This window comes from Astatotilapia calliptera, chromosome 22 (genome assembly GCF_964374335.1).
Source record: "Astatotilapia calliptera chromosome 22, fAstCal68.1, whole genome shotgun sequence".
In the NCBI taxonomy this organism is placed as follows: Eukaryota; Metazoa; Chordata; class Actinopteri; order Cichliformes; family Cichlidae; genus Astatotilapia; species Astatotilapia calliptera.
In genome coordinates this window covers 32,927,155-32,951,926 of record NC_137442.1, presented here as the reverse complement: position 1 = coordinate 32,951,926, position 24,772 = coordinate 32,927,155, and the positions used below count along the sequence as shown (strand labels likewise).

At 44.8% G+C, this 24,772-nt stretch overlaps 1 protein-coding gene across 15 annotated transcripts in view; it reads right to left on the bottom strand.

The window, feature by feature from the left end:
- Positions 1 to 488: 488 nt before the first annotated feature.
- Positions 489 to 24,772, bottom strand: part of LOC113014908 (triple functional domain protein) — an 80,413-nt gene continuing 56,129 nt past the window's right edge. For 2 of the 15 annotated variants that reach the window (XM_026156732.2, XM_026156736.2), the window contains 43 exons: positions 24,527 to 24,718; positions 24,300 to 24,449; positions 24,078 to 24,192; positions 22,645 to 22,760; positions 22,440 to 22,562; positions 22,152 to 22,346; positions 21,950 to 22,068; positions 21,210 to 21,276; positions 20,944 to 21,053; positions 20,767 to 20,836; positions 20,236 to 20,325; positions 20,060 to 20,152; positions 19,854 to 19,965; positions 19,552 to 19,742; positions 19,314 to 19,415; positions 18,237 to 18,266; positions 17,574 to 17,716; positions 17,367 to 17,466; positions 17,009 to 17,252; positions 16,298 to 16,420; positions 15,897 to 16,090; positions 15,643 to 15,813; positions 13,171 to 13,266; positions 12,193 to 12,341; positions 12,013 to 12,079; positions 11,808 to 11,911; positions 11,636 to 11,705; positions 11,451 to 11,540; positions 11,276 to 11,368; positions 11,077 to 11,127; positions 10,884 to 10,961; positions 10,604 to 10,795; positions 6,897 to 7,077; positions 6,526 to 6,783; positions 5,966 to 6,432; positions 4,958 to 5,205; positions 4,587 to 4,834; positions 4,130 to 4,292; positions 3,869 to 3,990; positions 3,705 to 3,783; positions 3,412 to 3,612; positions 3,178 to 3,316; positions 489 to 3,036 (listed from right to left, as the gene is read on the bottom strand). In XM_026156732.2, coding sequence (XP_026012517.2) covers positions 2,485 to 3,036; positions 3,178 to 3,316; positions 3,412 to 3,612; positions 3,705 to 3,783; positions 3,869 to 3,990; positions 4,130 to 4,292; positions 4,587 to 4,834; positions 4,958 to 5,205; positions 5,966 to 6,432; positions 6,526 to 6,783; positions 6,897 to 7,077; positions 10,604 to 10,795; positions 10,884 to 10,961; positions 11,077 to 11,127; positions 11,276 to 11,368; positions 11,451 to 11,540; positions 11,636 to 11,705; positions 11,808 to 11,911; positions 12,013 to 12,079; positions 12,193 to 12,341; positions 13,171 to 13,266; positions 15,643 to 15,813; positions 15,897 to 16,090; positions 16,298 to 16,420; positions 17,009 to 17,252; positions 17,367 to 17,466; positions 17,574 to 17,716; positions 18,237 to 18,266; positions 19,314 to 19,415; positions 19,552 to 19,742; positions 19,854 to 19,965; positions 20,060 to 20,152; positions 20,236 to 20,325; positions 20,767 to 20,836; positions 20,944 to 21,053; positions 21,210 to 21,276; positions 21,950 to 22,068; positions 22,152 to 22,346; positions 22,440 to 22,562; positions 22,645 to 22,760; positions 24,078 to 24,192; positions 24,300 to 24,449; positions 24,527 to 24,718 — 6,498 coding nt within the window. In that variant the 3' untranslated portion in view covers positions 489 to 2,484. Of the gene's footprint in view, positions 3,037 to 3,177; positions 3,317 to 3,411; positions 3,613 to 3,704; positions 3,784 to 3,868; positions 3,991 to 4,129; positions 4,293 to 4,586; positions 4,838 to 4,957; positions 5,206 to 5,965; positions 6,433 to 6,525; positions 6,784 to 6,896; positions 7,078 to 10,603; positions 10,796 to 10,883; positions 10,962 to 11,076; positions 11,128 to 11,275; positions 11,369 to 11,450; positions 11,541 to 11,635; positions 11,706 to 11,807; positions 11,912 to 12,012; positions 12,080 to 12,192; positions 12,342 to 13,170; positions 13,267 to 15,642; positions 15,814 to 15,896; positions 16,091 to 16,297; positions 16,421 to 17,008; positions 17,253 to 17,366; positions 17,467 to 17,573; positions 17,717 to 18,236; positions 18,267 to 19,313; positions 19,416 to 19,551; positions 19,743 to 19,853; positions 19,966 to 20,059; positions 20,153 to 20,235; positions 20,326 to 20,766; positions 20,837 to 20,943; positions 21,054 to 21,209; positions 21,277 to 21,949; positions 22,069 to 22,151; positions 22,347 to 22,439; positions 22,563 to 22,644; positions 22,761 to 24,077; positions 24,193 to 24,299; positions 24,450 to 24,526; positions 24,719 to 24,772 lie in introns of those variants that run through there. The other 13 variants (XM_080296422.1, XM_080296423.1, XM_080296421.1 and 10 more) reach the window with 13 other exon arrangements.

Sequence of the window (24,772 nt, the reverse complement as noted above, 5' to 3'; positions counted from 1 at the left end):
AATGCCACTTTAAAGCACATGTGCACTGGCTTTTAAATCCTGAAAGTTCTGTTTATCTTTCATATAGAGCTCAAACGGTATGAGTTTCCAATGCAGAACAAATCAAGAAAAGAAAAAGTCCCAATGAAGAGTTTTGAAAGTGTTAAGTATTTGTAGGTATTTTAGGCAAGTGTGAGCGTCAGTTTGTTACCAGTCCTGTAAATGATGACGTCAGCCTACGTCACTAAACTCCAACACGGAATTGTACAAAATCAAACCATCTGACCTGTACAGAGAAAAAAAAAAAAAAAGAGAAAGAAAGTGGTGAGCAGATGATGGGAAAATGAACAAAGTCTTGAAAATGTTGCAACCCGATCTAAACAAAACTTGCTTTAATGTTTATTTCAGCGTTTAAAGACCCTCCGCCCCACTCCCCCCACAAGAAAATAAATAACTAAACAAACAAACAATAAAAACAAACACAAAAGAACGTAAATGTCAGACGGGGCCTGTGTGTTCATGAAGTTTAATTTTCAAATGAGTGATGGCAAAATGACACTATTTACAGGAGAGAATATGTATGATTTGTACAAAGAAATATACATGCAAACATAATAATAATTAAAAAAAAACAATTTATGAAACAAAAACGGGAAAACAAAAACACAACAAAGTGACAAAAACAGAAAAATCAACAAAAAACCCCAAACTGAGGTATCCAGTCCAGTCTTCTTGTTTTAAAATGGCCTGTGTGTACACCTTTTGAAGTAAATTAAAAAAAGGTTAAGAGGGGGCTGATTTGATCATAACCCCTTACTGGACTTATCTGTGCTATTGTTACCATAGTAATCTTGTGTGGTTACTGGTTAGGTGTTTTTTTGTTGTTGTTGTTTTTTTTGTTTTGTTTTTTTTAAATGGAAGAAATATTTTGGCAACATGTATCTGTACATAAAGTGAAAACAACACTTTGTAAGTAAAATCTTGCATTCAGCTCCCATCCAAGAGTACATTTCAGTCCTTTAATCTCCCACCTTTTTAATAAAGGTATAAAGAGAGTAAACTAAAAGTGTTCCTCTGACATTTACTCGTGTAAACAATCTTTTAACATGGTCATGGATGGCCTAACGCAAGTGAAACGTAATCACAATAAAACCATTTCTTTATTAAGTACTATAAAGCTAGAGCAACTTTGGTGTACCAATACTACAGAGGCATACAGTACAAAAAAAAGTGTTAAATTAGTTTTGATCAAAACGTGATGATTGTAGGTCGTGACCTCTGACGCGGCCTGGCCCCGGAGCGGTCGTTAACACTCGGCGATCGAATGAACACAAACTACCAGCAGTGCTTGCAGTACCAAGTACATGCTTTTCTCTAGATTTATTACAGATACAACAGATGTTTTCATAAATAGTTGCATAAAATGTTAAAGCCGCAACATTGCACATGATAATCAAACATAACATACAATGAGTGCATTTACAGTAAATTCATCTTCCGCCGCCTCCACATTCAGCGCTGCCACCGAGGGCTCCAACAGTCTCGAGTCCACTGCGAACGTGAGGGGGAAGAAGGCCGAAGTCTCTATACAAGGTAAGGCTTAAACATGTCATATCTGCGCAACACAGGAAAAGACAAAAGAAAAAAGAAAAAAAAAGACGAACGTCTATTGTTTCTTCTCGGGTTGGACAGTGCAGCATTTGTTACTCACGACACGGTCATCATGGTGTTCTCAGATTAGATTAGGGTACATTAATGTAAGCGCAGCCATCGAGAAGCTCTGATGTATAAATGTCTCAGCTGATGAGCTCTGTCGCGGTTTCCGCCTGTCTGCAGTGTCCAGAGTAGCACACGAATCTTCAACTTATGAGCGTTTTCTACAATGATGTGTTTGTTTTTTTCCTCCTTGGAATCAGAGACACTACTGTGCCTTTCTATACACTGTTTCTATAAGAAAGGGTTGCTTCTCAAAAGTATGCCAGTTACTGTTTAAGGGTAAAAGACAAAAACACAGCGTCTGTTCCTGGAGGGCGATTTGCTCTCTGTGGCGAGCTCCGTTGGCATCGGTTTCTCCTGAAGGAGCTGCGCCCGTGTGGTGGCGTTGAGGCTCGATCGATTGGCTCTTCTGATCAGCTTCAACTCGCGCAGAGGAAAATAACTTACTTCATAATAGTTTTTTTTAAAACTGTTTTTGTTCACTTAACTACAAAAAGACGAAACCAGCAAGCAGCAGTAGACGAGGGCATCCATTCATTTACGATTGGTGAGAACTCCGTTCTCTTGGGCTCTGATTGGCTGAAGACCTCAGCAGGTCTCAAATAAACAACCTAAAAGGATAACAGGATTTTATTTAGTGAAAAATCTGTGAAAGAGGATGAGATCAGCTTTCATTTTTTTCTCCTTCTTTTTACATCGAGACCATAAAGAGTCTCTTCAACCTCAGTGCTGGACCCCAAACTGAGCAGCGTCTCCTGCTGTGGTCGGAGCACTGAGGCTGAGAGCTGCTCAAACCCGAGGCTGAAGGCGACCGTGAATGAAGCTCCTGACCCCTCCGATGGGCCGGGCATCGGTCTGATGTTTTCTCCTGTCAATGAAAGAAATGAGGCGGGAGGTGTCCAAGCAGCCCTCTGCCCGGCCGTCGCCTTGGCCAGCCTGCAGCCACGGCTCCTGGAGGCAGAGGCCGGCCGGGGGCCTTCTGCCCGGGTCGGTCTTCAGAAGCAGGCAGACGAAGTCCCGGGCCGCCTGGCTGACGCCCTGGAAGTAATCCCTGGGGAAGCTGAAGTCCAGCCTGCAGATGTTCAGGCAGGTCTCCTCTGCGCTCTCGTCAAGAAAGGGGGAGGCGCCGCTCAGCAGCACGTAGGTGACCACGCCCAGACTCCACAGGTCAGAGGTCAGCGACACGGGCTCTCCGAGGACCAGCTCTGGGGAGGCGAACTCAGGGCTGCCCAGCAGAGGGTGAACATAGTGGGCACTGTTGAGCTGCACGGCATCACCGAAGTCTGTGAGCTTGACTATTGGCTGGCCGCTGGCGGTGTGGGACACCAGCAGGTTCTCAGGCTGTAACGAGAGCAAAGATTAGCCTCATGGATTCTCATTCATTCATCATCATGGTTTGTACATGACCGCACTGCATCCACATGTCAGTCAACCTTTTTATGGCTTCAATGTTTGGAGGAAAATGAAAAAGTGAGGACTCACTTTTATGTCCAAGTGTGCTATTCTGCAGTTGTGTAAGTAGTGTAAAGCTTCTAAAACGTTCCTCAAGTAGCAGGCCACCTTCTCCTCAGTCAGATTCCCCCAGCTCACGATGTAGTCCAGCAGACGGCCTTGGTCGGCCCTGAAACCCAAAGCAAAACATCAGGTCGGAGGTATGACGTGACAGAGCTGTGTGTGTGTATGTAGGGTTTAACTCCGCCTTTGCTGTTTACTCACATCTCCAGGACTAACGCGTAGCTGCTGGGAGTTTCGTAGGTGTCAATCAGGGTGACTATGTGCGGGTGCTGGAGTCTCTGGAGCAGATTGAGCTCCTGGGTCACTCTGTCTCTCCTCATCAGCTTCTTGTTGACGTGTTTCACAGCCACCGCGCGTTTGGTGCCCCGGTGGTCGCAGCGCTTGACGACAGAGAAACGACCCCTGACGAGAAGACGACACAGTCGGTCCGTTTACTTTATCGTTTTTTGTTGCCGTAGCTTTTATATTCTGAATTCTCACAGCGTGTCTGTTACCTTCCCAGTTCAACCACCTCAGTGTAGTGAGACTCAAAGTTATCCTTCCAGCTCACTCGGACCCCGTCAGTGGACACGGCTGAGACACATGAAAGCAGGAGGTGGTTCAATAAAATCTGCAGTGACACTCATCGCATACGTTTCACGTCTGTCTCTACGCTCACCCAACACTCTGAGGCTAGCTGATGATGTCACACTGCCCAGCTCGTTGGTGGCAACACACGTGTAAACGCCATCGTCCTCAGAGGCTACGCCGATTATCCGCAGAGTCGCTTCACCCGTATCACTGAAACAAACACACACTCCTTTATTCATCTATTCCATCATAACAGGGTGAGTGTAGCTGAGTGGGGCGGCAGGTTCACTCTCGAGTTAGTGTGTTCAACAAAGCTGATGCGAGGAGTAAAACCTGCTCGGCTATTTACCTGTAGGCGATGCTGAAGTGTCCGTTGTTAGTGAGGTTGCTCTGGTTGGGCCCTTTCCAGCTGACTGTAGCCCGGGGTCGCCCACAAACCTTACACCTTAGGGTGACGCTCTCTCCGTTGTCACATGTCACATCACTCAGAGGTACAAGGAACTCTGGGGGAACTGAAAGGAAAGAAGAGATTTGTTGTTGTCATTGTTTGACAGACAGGCTCCAAATCTGTGTAATGCCACATTGAGCCAATGAGAATGCAGGTTATGGAAAATCTGCAGGGAGCAAGTGAGCATCACATGTCCCGCCTCCAGCAGCACCCTCTACCCAACACCTAGCCTAAAGCCAACTGATATTTGCAGTGCAGTGAGAATGCGTCTGATACAGACAAGCTCCTGCAGTGTGCTGCAGTGACAAAGAGAAACCTGGAACGATGTTGAGGGATCGGGTCTGGAGCTCAAACTCACCATCATAGATGTAGTTTGGGTTTAGAAGCTGGAAAGAAAGATAAACAAATGTCAACAGTCTGTAACTTCGAGGCATCGCTGTAGAGTTTTGAAGTGAAGTGAAACTCACCTTTACAGAAACTTTATTGGCCAGGCCATCTCTGGACTTCCTGTAACCATTTTCCAGCTTTGTCTCCTTCTTTGCCTCCTTCTCCTTTTTCTCAGACTTCTTGCGAATACGCAGGGACGTGTGCCAGGATGAAGACTTCCTGCTAGGAGAACGAAAATGACGGCAGTGAGCTCAGTGTCTTGATAAAAACGGCAGATGAGAATCTCAAGTGCACATATTATGAATTTGAAAATAATCGCCCCCCCAATCGTCGTGCTCTTACTTGATGGATCCCTCGGGACAGTCGGGGACAATGGTCGACGTGTGTCCCAGCACAAATCCGGGGATCCAGCCCTCGGCGGCGGGGCCCTGCTCGGTGGATGCTCTGAACACCAGAAACATGTTTTGCTGGTTGCTGGCCAAGATCTGGACCACCTCGCCCTGAATGACGCTGATCTCATCCTCCTTCACAGCCGTGTAGTCCTGGGTCACCAACATGGTGGATACGCTACTGCTGCTGCTACTTTCACTCTGCACCACAGGGATGGAAAACGGTAAGGGCAAACTCAGATGGACATGCAGCGATTATGCATTAAACACGGTAACTTTTTCAAATCTAAACATGTGGGGTGACATCTCTAGCGAGTGCCACTTTTGATGAGATAAAGAGAAAAAGAAGTGGAGGCTTTGTAAAAAGAAATTCGAGCGGAAGAAAGACAAAACAGGGAGTTATTAATTTCTTCTCGGAAAAGGCTAACTGGATGAAGAAAGGCAGGAATAAGATGAAGTTTTCCATTTCACTCGTCTTTGCTCTGCAGCTCGACGCAAAGACGAGAGGAGAAACGTTAGGCTGAATGAAAGGATCTCTGAGTACGTTTGCAGGTGAACCGCAAACGTCAGAAGTTAGTTGCAGGAAAAGTACATTTAAGTAACACACCATGAAGACGGCCCAGAAGAAGTCAAGTGTTAGTATAAGCTTTGTTAGAGTTAAGAATCTAGAGACAGCCTTAAAAGATAATCAGTGAAGAGGTGAGCGAGGTCCGCTAGAAAGATTTTGAGCCTGAAAACATGTTGACAGTTGAAGCCTTGTCTAGAGATTGTCCTCAGAAACCGTCTAAAGCTACAGAGGATGATGCTGAAGAGCAGTGGAGGTTGTCAGAGATGCGTAGTAAGGGACAGATTAGTAGCGCTGGCAGCAGGACAGGAGACAACAAGGCAGACAGGACAGACCGACCCCCCCTCTGCCGCTGGGTTAGTCGGATCAGCACTGGGCAGCAGGTAGTGGTCTTACCCCGTTACTCTGGGTGGACTGGATGGACTGCTCGCTGGCCGATGAGCACGTACTCATGCGGTCGGCCTCCTTGCTGTGCGTGGAGTGTCTGTGGGTTTGGCTCTGATTTGAGCTTTGTCGCACCGGAGTCTCTCCCGCCTCACCCGGAAAGGTAAATGAGCCAGGCCGGCTGGCTGGAGAGCCCGGCATTGAGCTCCAGAATCCAGATCCAGACTTTTGGTTTTGGCCTGGGCTGGGAGGGGGAGGGGGGAGAGTGTCCTTGCCAAAGGCGGGAGTGGCCATGGGGGAGGCCATGGGAGACACGGCTCCTGGCCGTGGTTTAGAAGTTGGTGTGGAGGGCAGAGGCCCAACGGTAGCACGTGGGATGGGGGTATAAGCTTGGTCCTCTGTGGTGTGGATAGGGCGCTTGCCCTGCGGGCTGCCCCCCACAGGGAGTAGAGGAGGAGGGACAGGACGAGGGGACAAACCTGGATCACAAGCGAGTACAACTCAGACTTCAGTCACATCTTTCATTGGGTCAAACAAGTCAAATTTCACAAGGACAGACAGACGTTTCATACCTGACATCTTATTGGAGCCATCCGGGTCGGCCCCGGGGTGGTGACGTAGGGGTTGGGGCAGGCGGGAGGGTTGCGGGATCCTGGACGGCCGACGAGAGCCACCCTGGGGTCCCGAAGGGATGGAGCTACTCTGGGAGCTTCCACCTCCACCTCCGGGGGCTGCACTAGAACCGCTGTTGCCCCCACCTGGAGCTCCGATGCTGGGCGCACTGCTTGCCCCTACATGGTTCCTCTGATACTCTATTGGTGAGGTCAGAGCTGTGATAAGATGCAAGAGACAAGGGTGGCCATGTACACAGCAGTTCTTTTACATCACCTATAAGTCCTCTGTGTGTGTGTCTGTGTGCGTCTGTGTGTGTGTAGCAGCCTACCATTGAGGAAGTTGCGTTGGCTCTCGAGTATTTGGCTGATCTGAAGGGTCCAGACCTCGCGCACCCCTGGATGGGAGGAGTGAAGCACGAAGGACTCCACGGCGCCGTTGGCTGACCGAGAAGTGAGAATGAACTTGCAGGGATCACCTTCCACATTCTCCTCTAAACCCAAACAGCTTATCTGGTGTAAAAAAAGAAAACAGGGAAAACACATCAAACAGAGTCAGCGGTACAGAAATATTGAGATTTAATCATGTCAACCTTTCCTAAATTTGTATTTTTTTATTTCCCATGGGCTCAATTTCCTTACTTTCCTCTGTTATACGCAAAGGCTTAAAGGTTCACTACAGGCAGAAGGAAATGTTTGAGAAATAAAATCAAATGTCATTAAAAGCAGCCCTGAATGAAGGGTTAACGCCAACTGAGCACAGGGCTTTTAAATTAATGTAACTACATGCTCCATCAAGAATGGTATACAGCAGTAGTTCCCAAACTACCGTACGCGTACCCTCGGGGGTACGCAAGTGGCTGTAGGGGGTACGCGTGGGTTGGGGTTGGAGTGGGGATCAAAAGTTTTAAAAGCCGAAATTTGCGCTAATGCAGTTTTTTTTGCCTGTCGAATACATGACTATATACCACCCTCTGGTGTTCAGCAAAAAAATAGCTCTGACAAAATACATGGGCGTGATTTGCCCAAATGACTGACACCTAACAGTTGAAGTTGCCTCCAAGCATTCAGTGCAGCGCGAAAATGGACAAGTGGTTAACAAGAAAAAAAGGCCCTACCACAGAGACACCGGCCACAACAACCAATAAGCTCATATCTGAAGATGCATTTTCCAGTGACCGCACAGGTGATTGTTCAACAACAATGTGTTCGTCAGATTTGGATGCTAGCAGTGCTAGCAGGGATGTATCTGTGGTTACTAGCCAAGTGGCTAGCATAGCTGGAGCCAGCCATGTGGAAAGTGATGAAGTGTCTGATGCGGAGCGTCAAAGTGGGAGAAAGCATGACAGCTCGGACTGTAACACAACCTCATCAAAGAAGCGCAAATATGATGACAATTATATTTCGCTGGGGTTTACGTGTATAAATATTGGTGGATTTCCCCGGCCACAGTGTGTTATTTGTACAAAAGTATTGTCTCAGAACTCAATGAAACCTTCACTTTTGCGCAGACATTTAGAGACAAATCATCCCCATTTGAAAAATAAACCAAGGGAATATTTTGAGCGACAGCTAAAATCACTTTCAACAAGTAAAACCTGCATTCAGGTGCCAGATCTTATGAATAAAAACAGACTACAAGCATCTTACATGGTCAGTTACAGAGTGGCTAAAAACAACAAACCCCACACTATTGTGGAGGACCTCATTCTCCCTGCTGCTTTAGATATGGTAGGGACAATGTTGGGGGAAAAGGCAAAAAAGACGATACAGTCCATTCCATCATCAAACAATACTGTCTTACGGCGCATCAATGCAATGTCAGAAAATGTTTTACAGCAGCTACTTCTGCGCATACGCCACAGTGAATGTTATGCAATACAGCTAGATGAGTCCACGGATGTGGCTGGCCTGGCGCATCTTCTCGTATATGTGCGCTACATTCATGAAGGAACCATCAAGGAGGACATGCTGTTCTGTAAACCGCTGGAACAAAGGACAACTGCCGCAGATATTTTTCAAAAGCTGGACACATTCATGAACACACATGGACTCGTGTGGGACAGATGTGTTGGCATCTGTACCGATGGCGCACGGGCCATGACTGGGAGACACGGAGGTGTGGTTTCGCGTGTGCAAGCAGTCGCGCCAGATGCCTCCTGGGTACACTGCAGCATCCACCGAGAGGCTCTTGCTGCAAAGGGAATACCTGTCCATTTGAAACATGTTTTGGACACGAGTGTAAAAATGGTTAACTTTGTGAAAGCCAGGCCGCTGAACTCCCGCTTATTTGCTGCGTTGTGCAATGAGATGGGCAGCGAGCATGAGACATTATTACTCCACACAGAGGTTCGCTGGCTATCTAGAGGGAAAGTGCTGACCCGTTTCTTTGAGTTGAGGGATGAACTTAAAGTTTTCTTCAGTAACCATCCCTTTGAGCTGTCTGAACATTTGCATGATGAAGAGTACCTTACGTGCCTGGCTTATCTGTGTGATATATTTTCTCGTCTGAACGAGCTCAATCTCGGATTACAAGGCGTTTCTGCAACTATATTCAATGTTCAAGATAAAGTTGAGGCCATGATAAAGAAGTTAAACCTTTGGAAGAACTGCTTGGATACAAACAACACTGAAGTCTTTCCTGTGCTGCATGATTTTCTGTGCTCTAATGATCTCACACTATCTAAAAGTGTAAAGCGCGAATGTAACGTGCACCTTGAGGAGCTGGCGGTGCAGTTACGCCGATACTTCCCAGAGACGGACGGCTCAAATGATTGGATACGTCACCCGTTCACCGCCGTGCCTACTTCGTTATCACCGTCTGACCAGGAGAGCCTAATTGAAATCGCCACAGATGGATCTCTAAAAGTTGAACACGCTCAAAAGAACCTGGCGGATTTCTGGATAGGGCTGCGCACTGAACAGCCCGCGCTGGCTAAGCGCGCTGTCAAGACTCTGATGCCTTTCGCCACCACATACTTATGCGAAAAGGGATTTTCTGCTTTAACAAACATGAAAACAAAATACAGAGCAAGACTTTGTGTGGAAAACGATTTAAGACTCAGCCTTTCCCAAACATTGAGCCAAACATTGAAGAGCTGTGTGCCTCTGCTCAAGCACATCCATCACATTAAATAAAGTTCTGTTTAATGAAAGTTCATGGCCTTTATGCTCTCGACAAAAAAGTGAATTCTAATAAATCCTTTGATACACTGCTAGTATTAAGTAGTAAAGTTTGTTATTAAAACTCTGTCATTACTAAAAAATATTGATAAATTCATTTGGTGGTGAGAAATAATCGACTGTGCAGTATTTATCTTTATGCATGCGATATTGCAATGTATTTATAGACACTAATTAAGAGTCGTTCGTAGTAGGGGGTATGCGGCTGAGGGTGACATGTCTCAAGGGGTACGTGGCTGGAAAAAGTTTGGGAAGCACTGGTATACAGTATTTTGTCCCAACATCTCGACCCCTCCCTCTCTCACACATGTGAAAAGTGCTCTTGCAGAGTACAGCGAAGTTCAGGATGCGTTTTGAGGCTTAACCAGCACTGTTATTGAAAGCGCGGACACGCCGTCCTCTCACCTCACGCTCACCTGCCTTACAGATTTAAACTACTCATAAGAGATGTTTAACAAAGGCAGCTTGGGACTGCACTACTATTGTGTGTCAAGAGTCCATTGCTAAAATCAGTGCAATGCAGCAACTTAAAAAGAGCAGTGTCTGAGCTTTTGTTACATGAACTTGATGAGGAGCCAGGCAGACTGACAGACTAAGCTCTGCTTCAGGTAAATGTCTTTTGCTTTTGAAGCTGAGCCAAACGAAGCCTGCGGCCTATTTTTATAGAAAACATGGTTTATTCTTCTGAGAAAGATATTCTTCTGACTTTAAAACTGCTCACTAAAACAAGATTACACAACTAGGAATAATTAAATCAAGTTAACCTGCAGAAATGTTCGTCATTGTTAGCATATTAACAGACATTCTTCAAGTGGGGAAAGTAACAAGTGTACATCCTCCCTCCTTAAATCATTACCTTGATGCTGTTCTTATAGAGGAAGCCTGGCAGAGAGAACCCTTTCTTTTTGTCCAGGGGCTCACTGAAGATGACAAGCTGCTCAAACAGGAAAACCCTCCTCTCCTTCATCCGGCCGAGCAGACCGCCGTCGGGGTCGGACACCATGAATGTGTCCTGCAGCAAAAGGCGGCCCTGAGCCACAATCTTCCCCTGGAGGCAAAGAGAGAGAAATGTTAACGCACGCTTTAAGGAAGATGTTGTATTGCTTGACCGATCACTGAGAAAAATGGCTTCTTACATCAAACCCTTGAAGCCGGCCGACATTCATCATATCGTTACACCTTTTTGGAACAATGCACATGACCTCCACTGCTTTCTGGAAGAGTCAGAAATAAACAAGACTGGTATAATTGCTCAAACTGTTTTGCATAATTTCTTTTTCAAATTTATGTTTTGTGTTTTCTTTTTGGGGTTTTTTATTTGGATCTCACTTCCAAATCCGGAGACTCGAGCCCAGCCTTTTTAGAGTGCTTCAGGAAATCCTAAAATGCACAAACAAACACAAGTAAAATAATAGCTTTGTACATTACGTGTAACAGCGAGGGGCATTTGGATACAGTGCAAAATATAAAGGGTATGTAAGCAGCAGCTGGGGCTCTGGCGCCCTCTACTGCATAGAAACAGCCTAACCTTGAGCAGCAGCTGGTACTTCATGATCCTCTGGACTGGCTTGATGAGCAGGTCTGTGATCTGCAGTCTGTGTCCCAGCCGCTGCTTCAGGTCCTACAAAATCAAATGTGTCTCTTTAACAGCTGCATAATGAGTTACACTTGAACCTAAAGCTGCCAAAATACCAGAGTCTAACCTCAAAGTAGGTGTCGATATACTCGGACACGATGTGCTCTGACTTGGGCTTGTTCTGACAGTACACTACGTACATGTTTAGTCTCCGTTCCTGGATAGATAAAGCACACACACAATTACACTTTGATCAGATGTGTGGAAGCAATTACAAAGAAGGCAGGAGCTGGAAATTCCCTGCAGACCAACCTGTTTGAGAAAGAGTGGTCCCAGTCTGTCAGGGTCCTCCAAACACTTCTCCAACTCCCTGAGGAAGAAACTGAGCGACACAGAAACAGAAGTTACTGAAGCGCCGATTCTGGACAGGGAAAACTCTACAGTCTCCACACGTCTGTGTGTGTGTGTGCATTCCCCTACATACTCTTTGTGCCAGTCGTAGATCTGATGGATGTTGCCAAACACAATTTTGTCTTTTCCCTTCATATCATCAGGGACACCCTCCTCCTTCATTCTGCTCATGTAGCCCTTGTGATGGAAACACACGAAGGATTCACAACAGGAAGTCGCCAAAGCTCGCAGAACTCATTTTAAGATCCATCACATAGAAAATGTTTCACTAAACTTACCTCCACCACCAGGCCGAGGTCTCTGACGTAATCTCTCTCCGTCTCCACCAACTCCAGCAGAATGAAACTAGAGCAAGAGAGGAGAACCACAGATGGCAGACTTAAAATGAGAGCTATAAAAGCAGCGTTAGAGCTCCCTAAACATTAGTCTACTGTTGCGTGAGATCGCAGTAGACTTACTGTCTTTTTTTGAGGATGCTGGCCCTGCGTTCGTCCATTTCTTCAATGGGGGAGGAAGAGGAGAGGAGGGAGTTGTCAGAGGGGTTGAAAGAGGGAGAGCTGCTGTCTCCTTGTTCTACAGACAGAGAGCTGGGTCTGTCCTCCAGAGCCTGCACAACAAAAGCAGTTTGTTCACAAGAAGAAATCCTTCTTTCCTTTATATAAAGTCTCTTAATCCTAATGACTCTGAAATGGACACAACTAAGCTTAATAAACAGAAAATGCAGAAAAAGATATTTAATTTAGCTGATATGAAGCTAACAAAGAATTAATGCGATTGAATCAAGCAGAAACTTCTGGAGCTGGAAAACAAAGGAAAAGTCTAATGCCAAAACCTGCAGTTCCTCTGATGGCCACTTGAGGCAGACTCATTTTCATCATACTTACTTGATTGCTAGATGGTTTCTAAAGCTACTTTCGCTCTTCGTAAACACTGGACTGTTGTTTTTAAACTCACCTAATTAGATTTTGTTCTTTAAAGTTTAGGGCATGTGGACACTTTCAGTGACAGCTATGCTAACGTGGGCTATAGCTATAGCTGCTAGCTATCTGTCCTCACCACTTTTACTCAGAGTCACTCAACTGGACCTCAAAACCATGTTTCCTTTCTTTTGTTTTCTTAATGTTGGTGTATTTTTGAACATTTTAATCAAATTTTGGACAAACAATGCAACCTTTGTTCAAGAAGTTTATACTTCAGCTTTACTGAGTGAAACTCAGCAACTTGCCAATTTAAGCTTGCTAGCATTATCTTAGTATTAGCTTAGCACTCCACCCTCTCGTCTTAATATGTTCACTCCAGGCTCCGAAAATTCACATGATGGCAGTCAAAATAAGGATTTGGCAATAGCATGGTTGCTACGTCCATCTTTTATATACAGTCTGTGGTATCTTCTGATAAACTGGGCCTGGTTGGTGTGAGTATTTGATATTTCCTACCATCTTGCTTTTGACTAGCTCCTCGATGGCGCTCACCAGCTCAGCGGCACTGGGCGTTTCTGAACTGGACGGGCGGACCGACAGACGAGAAGAGGTCTAGGCAAAAAGCAGAGAGATGAGAGGAAGGAAAACCAACAAGCGTGAGAAAAGCCATGCAAGTCGACAGTCTAAATTTTGAAGTAATAACTCTCTTTAGGGAAAAAAGGAACCACTAAACTTTTCAGAACTGAATCAAGCCTCATCACACTTTAGGAGTAATTTCCATCCTTTCTGAAACAGAAATAAGTCTGTTTCTAACGTAATCCTAAAGTAAGTTGTAAGAGCTTACAGTTAAAAGCCATGCTGGAGTTTTCATTGAGAATAACTTGAAGACAAGATTCAATTATCTTTTGGTGGTGGCATTTAAGTGGATTTTAGTTGTTGATGCGAACAATGACTTAGTGAAAATGTTTGTTAAATGTTGCAATCTGAAGAGATTCATCCACGATATGCTCCCATCAGTGAAACCCCCAGGACAGGGGGCGGGGTTTTTATAACTCTAGGTTAAAGAAAGTCAAAACGTATATGAACTTCATAAAGCGGCCAATGAAAAGGTAAAAAAAACAAAACATGAGGCTGAAAGTAGGGTGACTGAAATGAAGATAAGAGAAGAAAAATAGAAGTCTTTGAAATAGTGATGGGCAGAAGGTCAAAAAAATGGTGATGTGTGAGTGAAAGATGTTTGTGTTGCTTTCTCAGATGGTGATGAGCGGCCTTTGGAATAAAAAAAAGAATGCTAACAGAGCTAGAATGAAAGAGGTAATATGTAAGTATGCATATATAGATATATATATATATATATAGTTCAGGAGACTCTCACCCTTGCTGTGCTGTGCTTCAAGACATTCCCCAATTAGGTTTTCTGGGTGATGCTGTGTGCCCTTCTGGCCTCGCCAGCATTTAGAGATGCCAATTACTCGCATGGTTAATGAGGTTAACGCACAGAGGGTAAAAGGAGATGAGGACGAGCAGGCGGGGGACGGAGTGGGTGGTGAGGAGTTGGGGGAGAGGAAGAAGGGGTGCTTATGAATTTTCACCTCATTGTGGCCTCTTCGTTAGATTATCCAGCGGGGCTGCTGGGGGATCTTACCGCTTTATTTTCAGATTTAGATCCACTAATTTTATGGTCAATCCCAGCCTATAACTGACAAACATGCAGAAAAAAGCTGCAGTCTTGCGCTATGCTTACAGACTAACGAAAACAGAGTTAGGAGCTACATGCATCCTCTCCTTATGTACATTTTGCTTTAAAGCCCTTACTCATCCGCCAGACACCTCTCTGCTCCAGAGGTGTGATCAAAGAAACGAGGCAGAAGTCAAAACATGTAAAGCTTAAAAAACATAGACGAAGAAGAAGAAAAAGGGGGAAATCTTAAGTAGAGAAATCCAGGAATGTTTAAGAGTTTGCAAAAAATACAAAAGTTAGGCAGAGGGACAGAGAAATGTGGATTTCAAAAAAAGGAAAAAGAAAAAAGCTTCTATCTTCATGTTTCAGGTTTTAGAAAATACAATTTTGAGTTGAAGAGTAAGGGGGAAAACGATAGAGAACTGAAGAAGTGACCGAGGGAAGAGACAGAAGGGGAAGAGCGGGACACTTCAGATGGAGAGGTATGGAAACTGAGACAAAGCAAAGACAGGACATAAATCAAGGTAATGCTACAGCATGGAAAACAGCAAACAATACAACCAGGAAACAAAACAAAAAAAGAGAAACAGAAATTAGTGTCAGAGGAGTCTCCACTTGAGTCGAGGAGGAAACGTGGGCTGCGTGAGACTTTGCATTGCTTTCTGTTTTAGAAGAGAGGGGAGAATATGATGCAACACGCCAAGATAAAATGCTATGCACAACTGAAACTAAGGGTCACTTAAACCGTGTCAGGAAATGGTCCTATTTGGGAAAAAGTGGGAGAAACTTAAATGAGTGAAAGTGTTTTCCAGAAACCAATGACTGCAGATGTTACACCACCTCTTACACCAACCCCCGGCCTCGGCAAGCGACCAAATGTGGGTTTGATTCGGTTGCAGATTTAAAATGAATACTTACTAGATCACAAATAAATGTATTTAAAAAACCTTTAGGACACACTTCTATTGAAAGAAAACACTGCAGGCAGCTAGAGATGACTTCAGATATGCATCTCATCATTTTGAGCAAAACAAGCCAATTTTGAATGGGGTAGATTTTTGTGGATAGTAAATTTAACACTTTCTAACACTTATAAATACTGAAGACAAAATCTGTGTGACTCCGTTTGTCTACCAGAAGTTCAGAACACAAAGCACGCTGGCAATTTCCAGATCAACACAATCCTAAAAAGCAAGCCTCACAACACGATTCTTCATGCCCTTTCTTGACCTACAATCTTAAAGAATGATGTGAGCTGATTACATCTGGTCCCCGGTCCCCCGCTGTAACGCCCCAACTCTCCTCACCTTGTCATCCTGTGAGTCTGGCTGCAGTAAGCTATGCTGCTGGATGGCCATAGGTGGAGGCAGAGGTACTGAGTCTGCACCCTCCTCGCCCTCCTCCTCTCCGCAGCTCTGCATTCCCGAAGAACTGGACTTGGACAGCGTACCGCTCGATAGGCCCTCGTTACGAACCCTCTGCAAAACACGAGGACGACAAAGCACCATTTAACTCTCTTGTAACAGGTTTGAGGAGTGTCAAGCGTTCTGCATCCACCCACCTCCTCCAAAGTTTCATCCTGAGGCGTAGCAGCACTGTCGTCCGAGTCTTTCTGAGAGCCTATCGTCATCTCTCCGCTCTTCCTCACCTCACGGCTCTTCTTGTGCTTGTGGGCCAGCTTCTTCACGTGGCCATCTGCCTTACCGCTGCTTAGCCGTCGCACCGGGCTGGTCAGCCACTTCCGTAGCGTGTTACCTAAGAAACCAAAACACACGCACAAAGCACAGGTTAAAGTTAATTCACCGGAACTGCAGCGAACAGTTAAAAACTCTGGATTTTATCTACAACTACAGTTGACAGCTTCATCACTTTGTTCCTCAGTTTGAAATTTAAAATACTTTGTACTTTTTTTTTTAAACAGATTTTTTTCAAAGCCTTTCAAATAAAGGTTGGCGATCTCACCTGGTCGTTTAGGCCCCGGGGAGGTGTGGGAGCCGATGCCGTGACCGGGCTGCAGCGTAGCAGAGGAACCTGGCATGATGGAGTCATTGCTGCACACTGACAGTGTGTCTGTGAAATACAGAGCTGTAAGTGAAAACAAGCCCTGTGATGCCAATTCCAGAAATGAGACCAAAAACAACAGCTGTACTCAAAAAAGACAAGAAACAATACAGTCATCTGTAAAGTTAAAGCATATTTTTTAAATATTATTAATTTTTGTAGATGGCAAATCAGAATGTGAAGGCCGAGAAAATTCATTTTAGTGGAAGAACATCATCTGATTTTGAATATGATGCCAGCAATATGTTCCAAAAACATCTGGACACTGAGGAGACCAAATGTTGCAGCTTTCTAAGTGAAATGCTTAGAAAAGGCCAGGATTTCAGCTGCTAACCAGCCTGCGTCCCAGACCCTTTACTGCAGAGCCAATGTGTGTAATATGTGCAGTGCATGGTTAATAAGACAGTTCTTCTCTGAAATCATCATCATAATCATCAGCACAAGCTAGATAGCAGCATCTGTCCCCAAAACAGTATATAGTTATTCAGCATTAACGGTGCCTTCAGAAATATGAGTGTTTCCATGGCAACATGGATGCAAGCTTGGATTTTCTACACTTCATCATATCAGTGACTTTTTGCCAGTGAAGCAAATTAGGTTACATTTTTGTACCTTTGTGATTGAAGATGCCTTCCATCTCCATGGAGGACCTGGAATGGGCGATGCAGAGCATAGAGCAGGGCACCAGGCCCTCCTGGGCAGGAGAGCGGTCTGTGGTCCTGACCAGGCACCAGTCTGGTTTGTCGTGACAGCGCTCCAGGACCTCCACAGTCTGACCCCGCCGCACCGTCAGCTCGTTGCTGTTGCTGGCCATAAAGTCGTGTATGACCACAGTCAGCTCACAGCCGCCGGAGAGCTGTGGAAGACGAGACCATCACTGAGACCTTTGCTCCAGATGACATTTGTTTTTAAAGCTCATAATTGCAGAAGGTCTGGGCATCATTTCTGAGCTCTGTGTGTGTGTTCTCACCTTGTCGCTGTCCAGTGTGTTCTGAGAGGTGCGTGATGCCAGAGAGATGGTGTCTGGTTGGCTGCTGCCTTCACCCTGACTGTCCAGGTCCTCTCCATCCCTAGCGGGAGCACACACGATCAATAAAAGGTTTCTTCCCTTCTTGTATAAAAACAGTGAGATAAACTTCCTGTTCATAGATTAATCCCCATTTAGAGCTGTGTTTACCTTCGTCCCTTGTGGTGTTTGGTGGTGGCTGTTTTGGGAATATGAATGGGTTCTTTAAGTGCTCCTCTCAGGTGAATGGTGCGCTCTTGGATCACCTCTCTGATGTGTTTGATCCAGTCTTGCTTGTTCTCAATGCTGGATGCCTGTTATCGGCAGTCAATCATTGTCAAGAAGGCAAAGCTTGTCAAAAAATCCTCAATTTGAATTCTTGATTCACACATATCTGATCTCTTAATACGTTACAAAGCCTTTATTTCACATATACATTTTACTCAGGTTCTCTCTGCCTGTAAATGCCTAACACAGTGGCTTCCCTGCATTTATTTTGTACAGCCACTGCAACAGCTCTCAGAGATGAAGAACCACTTCCTCAACACCACCCACCATCTGAATAATCTGAGTTAAAGTGGATGTTACTTAATGTATTAGTCATACAAACATGAACAGTGAACAGTCAGTGTTTAGGTTTACTTTACTACCCTCATTTGGGAATCACCGTTATTGATTATTTTGTACCTTTCAGGTCTGAAGATGTGATATTGCTAAGGTTACAGCGGCTTGATGCTAAAGCTCAAATATGCTGCTTTAACCCATTACACTAAGCTAACTTTAAGACTTTTGAAAAATGGTTGAGGGCTGTGTTGTGGGATTGTTTGTACTCACCATGGCTCCATGTTTGGATCCCTGACTTAGCTTTGAATTTAAAATATAAAAAAGGGAATTTCACTGGTTTGCTTTTAGAAGGTGTACAGGACATTTTACAAGCTGACAGAATGATTTGAAATGATAGAAGTGCACAACACTGACATTTTGGTTTGACAGTATAATGAAGGCCAATAAAATGCCTAGTGAATAGTAATGGATAGTGTGTGTGTGTGTGTGTGTGTGTGTGTGTGTGTGTGTGTGTGGTTAGTAACAAGACACACCTAATTTACAATACACATAACACATGACTGCTTCTCAGTGGTTAGTCTGGGAGTCGGTGTGTATTTATGTTGAAATGCTCAGTACTGAACGTGCTAGGACTCTGGCTTCATGCTGGTCCAACAGCTGACAAGTTTTAATCCATCTGTGACACTACTCAGCAGGAAGAAGTCTTACATGGGTGATACGATATTTAGAAAAATTAATTAAAAACTTCAACAGTGGCTGTAAATCATTATTAAAATATATATTTTGTGGTAGAGAAGGATAGCTAAGTCGCTGCTTTGATAAAGCAGCAGCGAGTCAGGCTGGGCGATTGTGGGCGTTCAGGGGCTGAATCAGCATCACCAGCGTTGGTGGAAGCATGTCGGCCCACATAGAGAATTAGAGATACAAACATCCACAGAAAACACAGCCCCAGATATACACATGTGTGCCGTGTTTTGTTAACAGATGGAACAAAAGCAGAAATCTAACCAGGCTGGAAGACGAGAAGGAAGGAGGAGACAGAAGAGTGACTACAGAAAGCTTCTCAGCCACCCTGAAGCTGCTCATGCATTTAAACAGGACAGAAGAGAGGACAGTAGAGATAAGAAGAAGAATAGAAAAGGTCTGAATGTGGAGAGGAAACTGGGTTAGACCAATATTTATGCTTTCAGCACACTCACATGGAAGTGAATGTATTTTCAATGCTAGTATTTGGACTTTATTGAGACCAAATTACTCATCAGATTTGCTTCAGGAAGCTATATTGGTCCAACCCAAGAGGAGGAGTCTGCGAAGCAAGGAGGAGGAGGAGGAGGAGGAGTGTTTTACCTTGAGTACAATCTTGTTGTCAGAGGTCGGGGTGCGTCCCACCCATAGAGCAAACTTACAGGGGTCTCCTTCAACGTGTTCAGTCACCCCTAACTCTGATGTCTGCAAGGAAGAGTAATATGAGAAAACGTCAACTTTACTTTGCGACTGTCAAATGATTTAAATTTTTGTAACTGTGTAAAGTTCTGAGGTTCCCATAATCACAAAAATGCTCCTGACTTCATCATCGTGTACTTACAAAGAGTTTGCTCTTATAGATGTATTTGCTCCGGCCATTTGAGTCTTTGACCTCCTTGCTGAAAACAAGAGACATCTCAAAGAGGAAGAGGTGGCGCTCTCGTCCCTTTCGGATCAGAGTCTTTGGATCCCAGACCTGGAATGAATCCTGGAGAATGAGCTCACCCTGCGACTCGATGTTTTCATCAAAACCTAGAGAAAAAGGCCAGAGGATGACTTGATGAAAAATCATTAAAGAATAAACACACAGAGGTTTGCTGTGAAATTATAGCTAATAGTACAAATACGTGATCAATGTCTGACCTTCCAGCATTGAGAGGTGCATGGCATCGTTGGCTTTCTTGGGAACACTGAGCATCACCTCCAGGCCGTCCTTGATCTCTCCTTTACCTTCTTCGCAGCACGTCAACAACTCCTAAACAGGACGCGGGCACAGAAACCATGACAACAGGAACCATGGAGATGCTCAATACAAGCATCTTGTTGTTTTTTTCGCTGTGGTGGCTTACCTTCAGCAGGAGCTGATACTTGGTGATTCTCTGCACTGGCTTGATCAGATAGGATGAGATGGAGTTGGCCAGTCGGTGCCTCTGTTGAATTTCCTGCCATTAACAGAGGAGAACAGTGAGGTGACTGTACGTGACTGACATTCAGTCTCATCTCAGTGATCAAAGGTGGTACTCACATCAAAGTAGTTGCCAGCATGCTCCAGTATGAGCTGGGTGGAGTCCGGCTTGTTCTTACAGTAGTTCACATACATCTGGAACTTATCAGCCTTGACCAAGAAAGAAACAGATGACAATGAAAAATTAATACCCATCAGATCTCAGCTTATGAACCATTTTTCTTACTTCCAGAAATATTAAAGGGACCATTGATGCTCATTTCCAGCTCCATTTTTTAAATTTGTGGACACTGCTGGGAATATGTCTGCAGAGCCACTGTTCAAAATAACCTTAATTTATGTTTCTCTTTCTGAAACAAGCCTTTTGCTTTTTGCTTTAAGCCAGCCTTCTTTTGATTGGCTACTCCTTGTAAACAAAAGGTTAGAAGAGCAGGTGGGTGGGGCTTCTGTGCTAACAGCCAGAGCTATGTTCCTGACATGACATCATACTGAGCCAGGAGTAGAAAAAAGCTCATATGCATTACTTAGAAATCTAAATGCACACGTACACAGTACAAAATACATTTCTCTGTAAGACACAATAATACATACCCATGTGACGAAGCAATGCCCAACATCCTCTGGTAGCTGCTCATATTTCTCCAACTCTTTGAGGAAGATGCTGATTGAAAGAAAAAAGAAAGAGAGACAGAACCATGAGATACCAGAAGAAATGATTAGAGCTTTCTCTAAAAATGAAAAATAGTGGAAGGAGGACACGTTTCTTACTTATGGTGGAATTCATAAAGGTCTTGCATGTTTCCAAAGATGATGTGCTCCTTGTTGAGGATCCCTGGAGGAATCTCCTCCACTCCACTGGTCATCTCCCACAGGTAGGTCTGCAATGGAGGAAAGAGGAGATCATAACTATATGAATAATAATGGTTTTATTTTTCATAGTAGGATTCTGAAAGATTTTTAAATTTAGTTGAAAAGTTGTTGCACAACTCTGCACTAAGCAGGTTAACAGTGGTGGGTTGACAAGTTGAACTTACATCCATGCACTCCCGCAGGTCTCGCACGTAGGCTTTCTCTGTCTGAATCAGCTCTGCCATGATGAACCTGAACACACACAAAACACACAGCGACACAAATTAGCAATTTTCATATCATCCTTGTTCACGCGGTGATAAATCAGCAGCTCCCTTTCAGCCTGTCGACTTCAACCATTTACATTAATGAACGATGACTTATGGGCCATAAGACGTGGTCATAAAGCAAGCCATGAATGACGGAAATCATGCTTGTGATTTGTGCCGCTCATATAAAAATGATGCAGGCGCTTTTTCCTGGACTGTGTCCGTCCACTCCTTTGTTCTGAGCCACAGCTCGATGGTTCAGTCTGCAGTTTTTGTGCTGGCACAGCAGAGAGGAGGCCGGACGGAGGAGCGTAAATCAAGCAGGTTCATTATGTATATACATTTACACTGAGCTCCTCTTCCAGCTATTGACCAGGTTCAGTGCTGACACTGCTGTGGACAGGGACACTGGCAGGTAACCTGCTCATAGTCTGTTAACTCTGAGTGCTTTGCAGTAATAAAACATTTTTCAACAAGTGGGAAAAAATGTTGCTGACGTACAACAAAGACGGTTCACACGAGGAGCTTTTAACTACTAGCTAAACAATTCTTCAGGTATAACCTGGAGCACTTGCCAATTTGCTAAATAAGAATTATTCTTCATCTATTAATTTTTCTGTTTTTCTGATATTATAAAGCAGGAGGTGGTAACATACTCCTTTCTGCGTGCAGATTTGCGTTTCTCCTCATTCAGCTCATGGGCGGCAGCATCCCTCAGCTTGACCTCTGACCCTGGAGCCGTGGCTGGGATGATGTCCAACTGGAGATCCTTGCTCTGACACGGAGAGAAGCAAAGTGAAAGTTTAGGTTTCGGGGTACAGAGCGAGCAGCTGCCTAGCAAAAAACCTGAGCACTCACCGCCTTGTTGGAGTCGGAGGAGATGCCCAGAGCTTTCTCAAGACTGCAGCGGTACTTGTCCATGCGCAGCGAAAAGTCTCGATAGCGCTTGTCCACAGCTGTCACCCATTTTTTGATCTCCCCTGCATGACTGTGGCCTTTCTCGCAGAAACCATCGGCCAGCTGGATCAGCAGCTTAACGCGCTCCTTAGTTTGCTAAGAAGGAGAGAAACAGAGCCAATGTGGTCCTGACGCACATGCATGCAAAGATCAACACAAGGTTTCTGTGCGCACGTTCGCGAGCCCAACCTTGGCTGTGATGTGGAATTCCTCATGTTCCTTCAGCAGCTCCTGCGTGTGATGGATACTCGAGCCTGTGGATGTGTGTGTGGACAGGTAAAACTCCCCGGTGTCGTGAATCCACTCCAGAGCCTTAAAAACACACAGAGGATGTTTGTCATAAGTAGAGTGTGTAGATGTGTCGCTGTAAAATTGCAGCGTGCGCTTTGCGTACCTGTTTGGCGCTCCGTTCAAACACCACATACTGCTGGCATTGATCCAGCCTGCGTTTCTTCATCGTCCAGAAGTGGAGAACGCGGTTCTCTCTTTGCAGTAGCTCATTAAGGATGTCTACACGCAAAACAGGGAGAAAGAGATTTAAGCCAAAAGGTAAGAACCTTCCTGCAGCCACAGTGCAAAGTGTAAGAACCATTTTGCTCAAACTCCCCTCGCTATGATTTGGCTCAGTGTTCGTCACCACAGCTCTGCTGCAGGGTCAGGTTTTCCCAGCACCACCGGCGGTGTTCCAAACATGTTTGTAAGTAATCTTTACTTACACTGTGCTCCTACTTCAAACGTTAGGAGCCAGTGGTTTTGATCATTTATCGGTTATCGGAGTCTTTCAGAGTGTTTGACTCCATCATGTTTGAGTTCCTATATTTTCTTAGATGTTTTTTCATTTGAATACTTTTTAATATTTTTTTTCAATTCGGTTTAGTTTCAGTTCGTTTCTAGAGTGAATTAAACTGTTTCTGTTTGTTTACTGTTCTTAATCCTGAACTTTTCTTAATTCTAATATGAAGGAACAAACACAGACTGAACCAGCAGCCATGTAACAGATTATTTTCTGCCACTGACAGAATTATTTTTTTTAAACAATGATGGAAAAATCTGAAGGAGGTCCGTCTTCAGACAGATGACTGACTGCACGAGTGAATTATTCACAGTTACTATAACATTAAATAATTCACATGTAACAATATCAACAAAGGTGCAGGCAGCAGAACCGAACATTAAACATAAACTGTAGAATCTTCCCACCACGGTGCCATCCTATTACAGCGTCACATCTACAGGAGCTGCGCAGCACTGTTTTTGTCAGCAGAGAGCTCGTGACGATTATGCGCTCGGCGACATCGCTCTGTGACTTGTTGCAACAGTGCCATCCTACTACAACATCACAGTGGTGTTCTTGTATTTAGTTGCTTTTATTTAGTACTTTTACCCCTAAAGTGAATCTAGTACAGCTGCTCAACTGTGAACTGGCTCCAGTGATCTCAGTGCTCAGTGTAGAAGCAGAGGTAAGGTTCAGCCTCTGGAATCAAATCAAATAAGTACAACGTCTCTGCAGCAACCTCCCACGATGCATCAACGGCTCAAACGAGCACACAGTTTAAATCTCTGTTAGTTCAAATTTGTCTGTTTATGGTGTTTTAGTGCCTCCACTTCAACTGCAGGGGAAACATTCATTTTCTTTTAGTGTCAATGCGAGAAGTGAGCGCACAGTTGGTGTGCATCTCATGTCTTACGCAGCGCTATTAAATATGTGTCAATGTGAATTCAAATGAAAGGTAAAACAAACTTTTGCTGGACTTTATCAAAACGAGGGCTAACGAGGCTGTTGATTAGAAAGTCTGCATGATGTTAAACGTGTCTTCTTATACTCACTTTTGACCTGCTGTTCTGGTGCTTTGACGTGGCTCAGCATCCCGGGCATGTTAACACTGTTCCTGTGCATGTACTTGAGGAAGACATCCGCATTTCTCCTTGCCAGCGTGCACGCCTAATTAAAACGTAAAACACGCACAGTAAGATCAGAAGTGTGAGTTAAAGCTTTGCTCCGCTCTGATTCTGACTCATACTCTGTGTGTGTGGGAGTGTGTGTGTTACTTTTAGGAAGGCCTCCTTCTGCTCCAGGTGCTTGCTGATCATGGGGGTGACGTGGTCTGTTTCACAGTTGGGTCCCAGTTTGTCAGCTCCTCCACACCAGTCCTCCTCTCTCTTGTACTCTTGCTCCAAGCTCTCCAACACGCTGCACACCTGTTGAGAGAAACGTGCAGTCAGTTGTGTTTGTGTGGACTGTCGAGGAGACGGTAAAGCTAACTCTTCTCTCATACCTGTTCAGAGGTCTTGTAGAAGGCGACAGAGGCATTGACAAGCTTGAGTCGGTCCTCCATCTTCAGCATGAGCTGTTGCCAGTGTGAAGCCACGCTCTCGGCACAGTCTCTGATCAGGTCCATGTCGTAGTGGTTGGCCTGAAGCAGAGCCTCCGCTTTCTGCTGAACCTGCAGGGCACTCTGGTGTGTTTTCTGCAGAAAGGGGAAAGATCAGGATTACAGTTAGTCAAAGAAGAGGAGAAATCT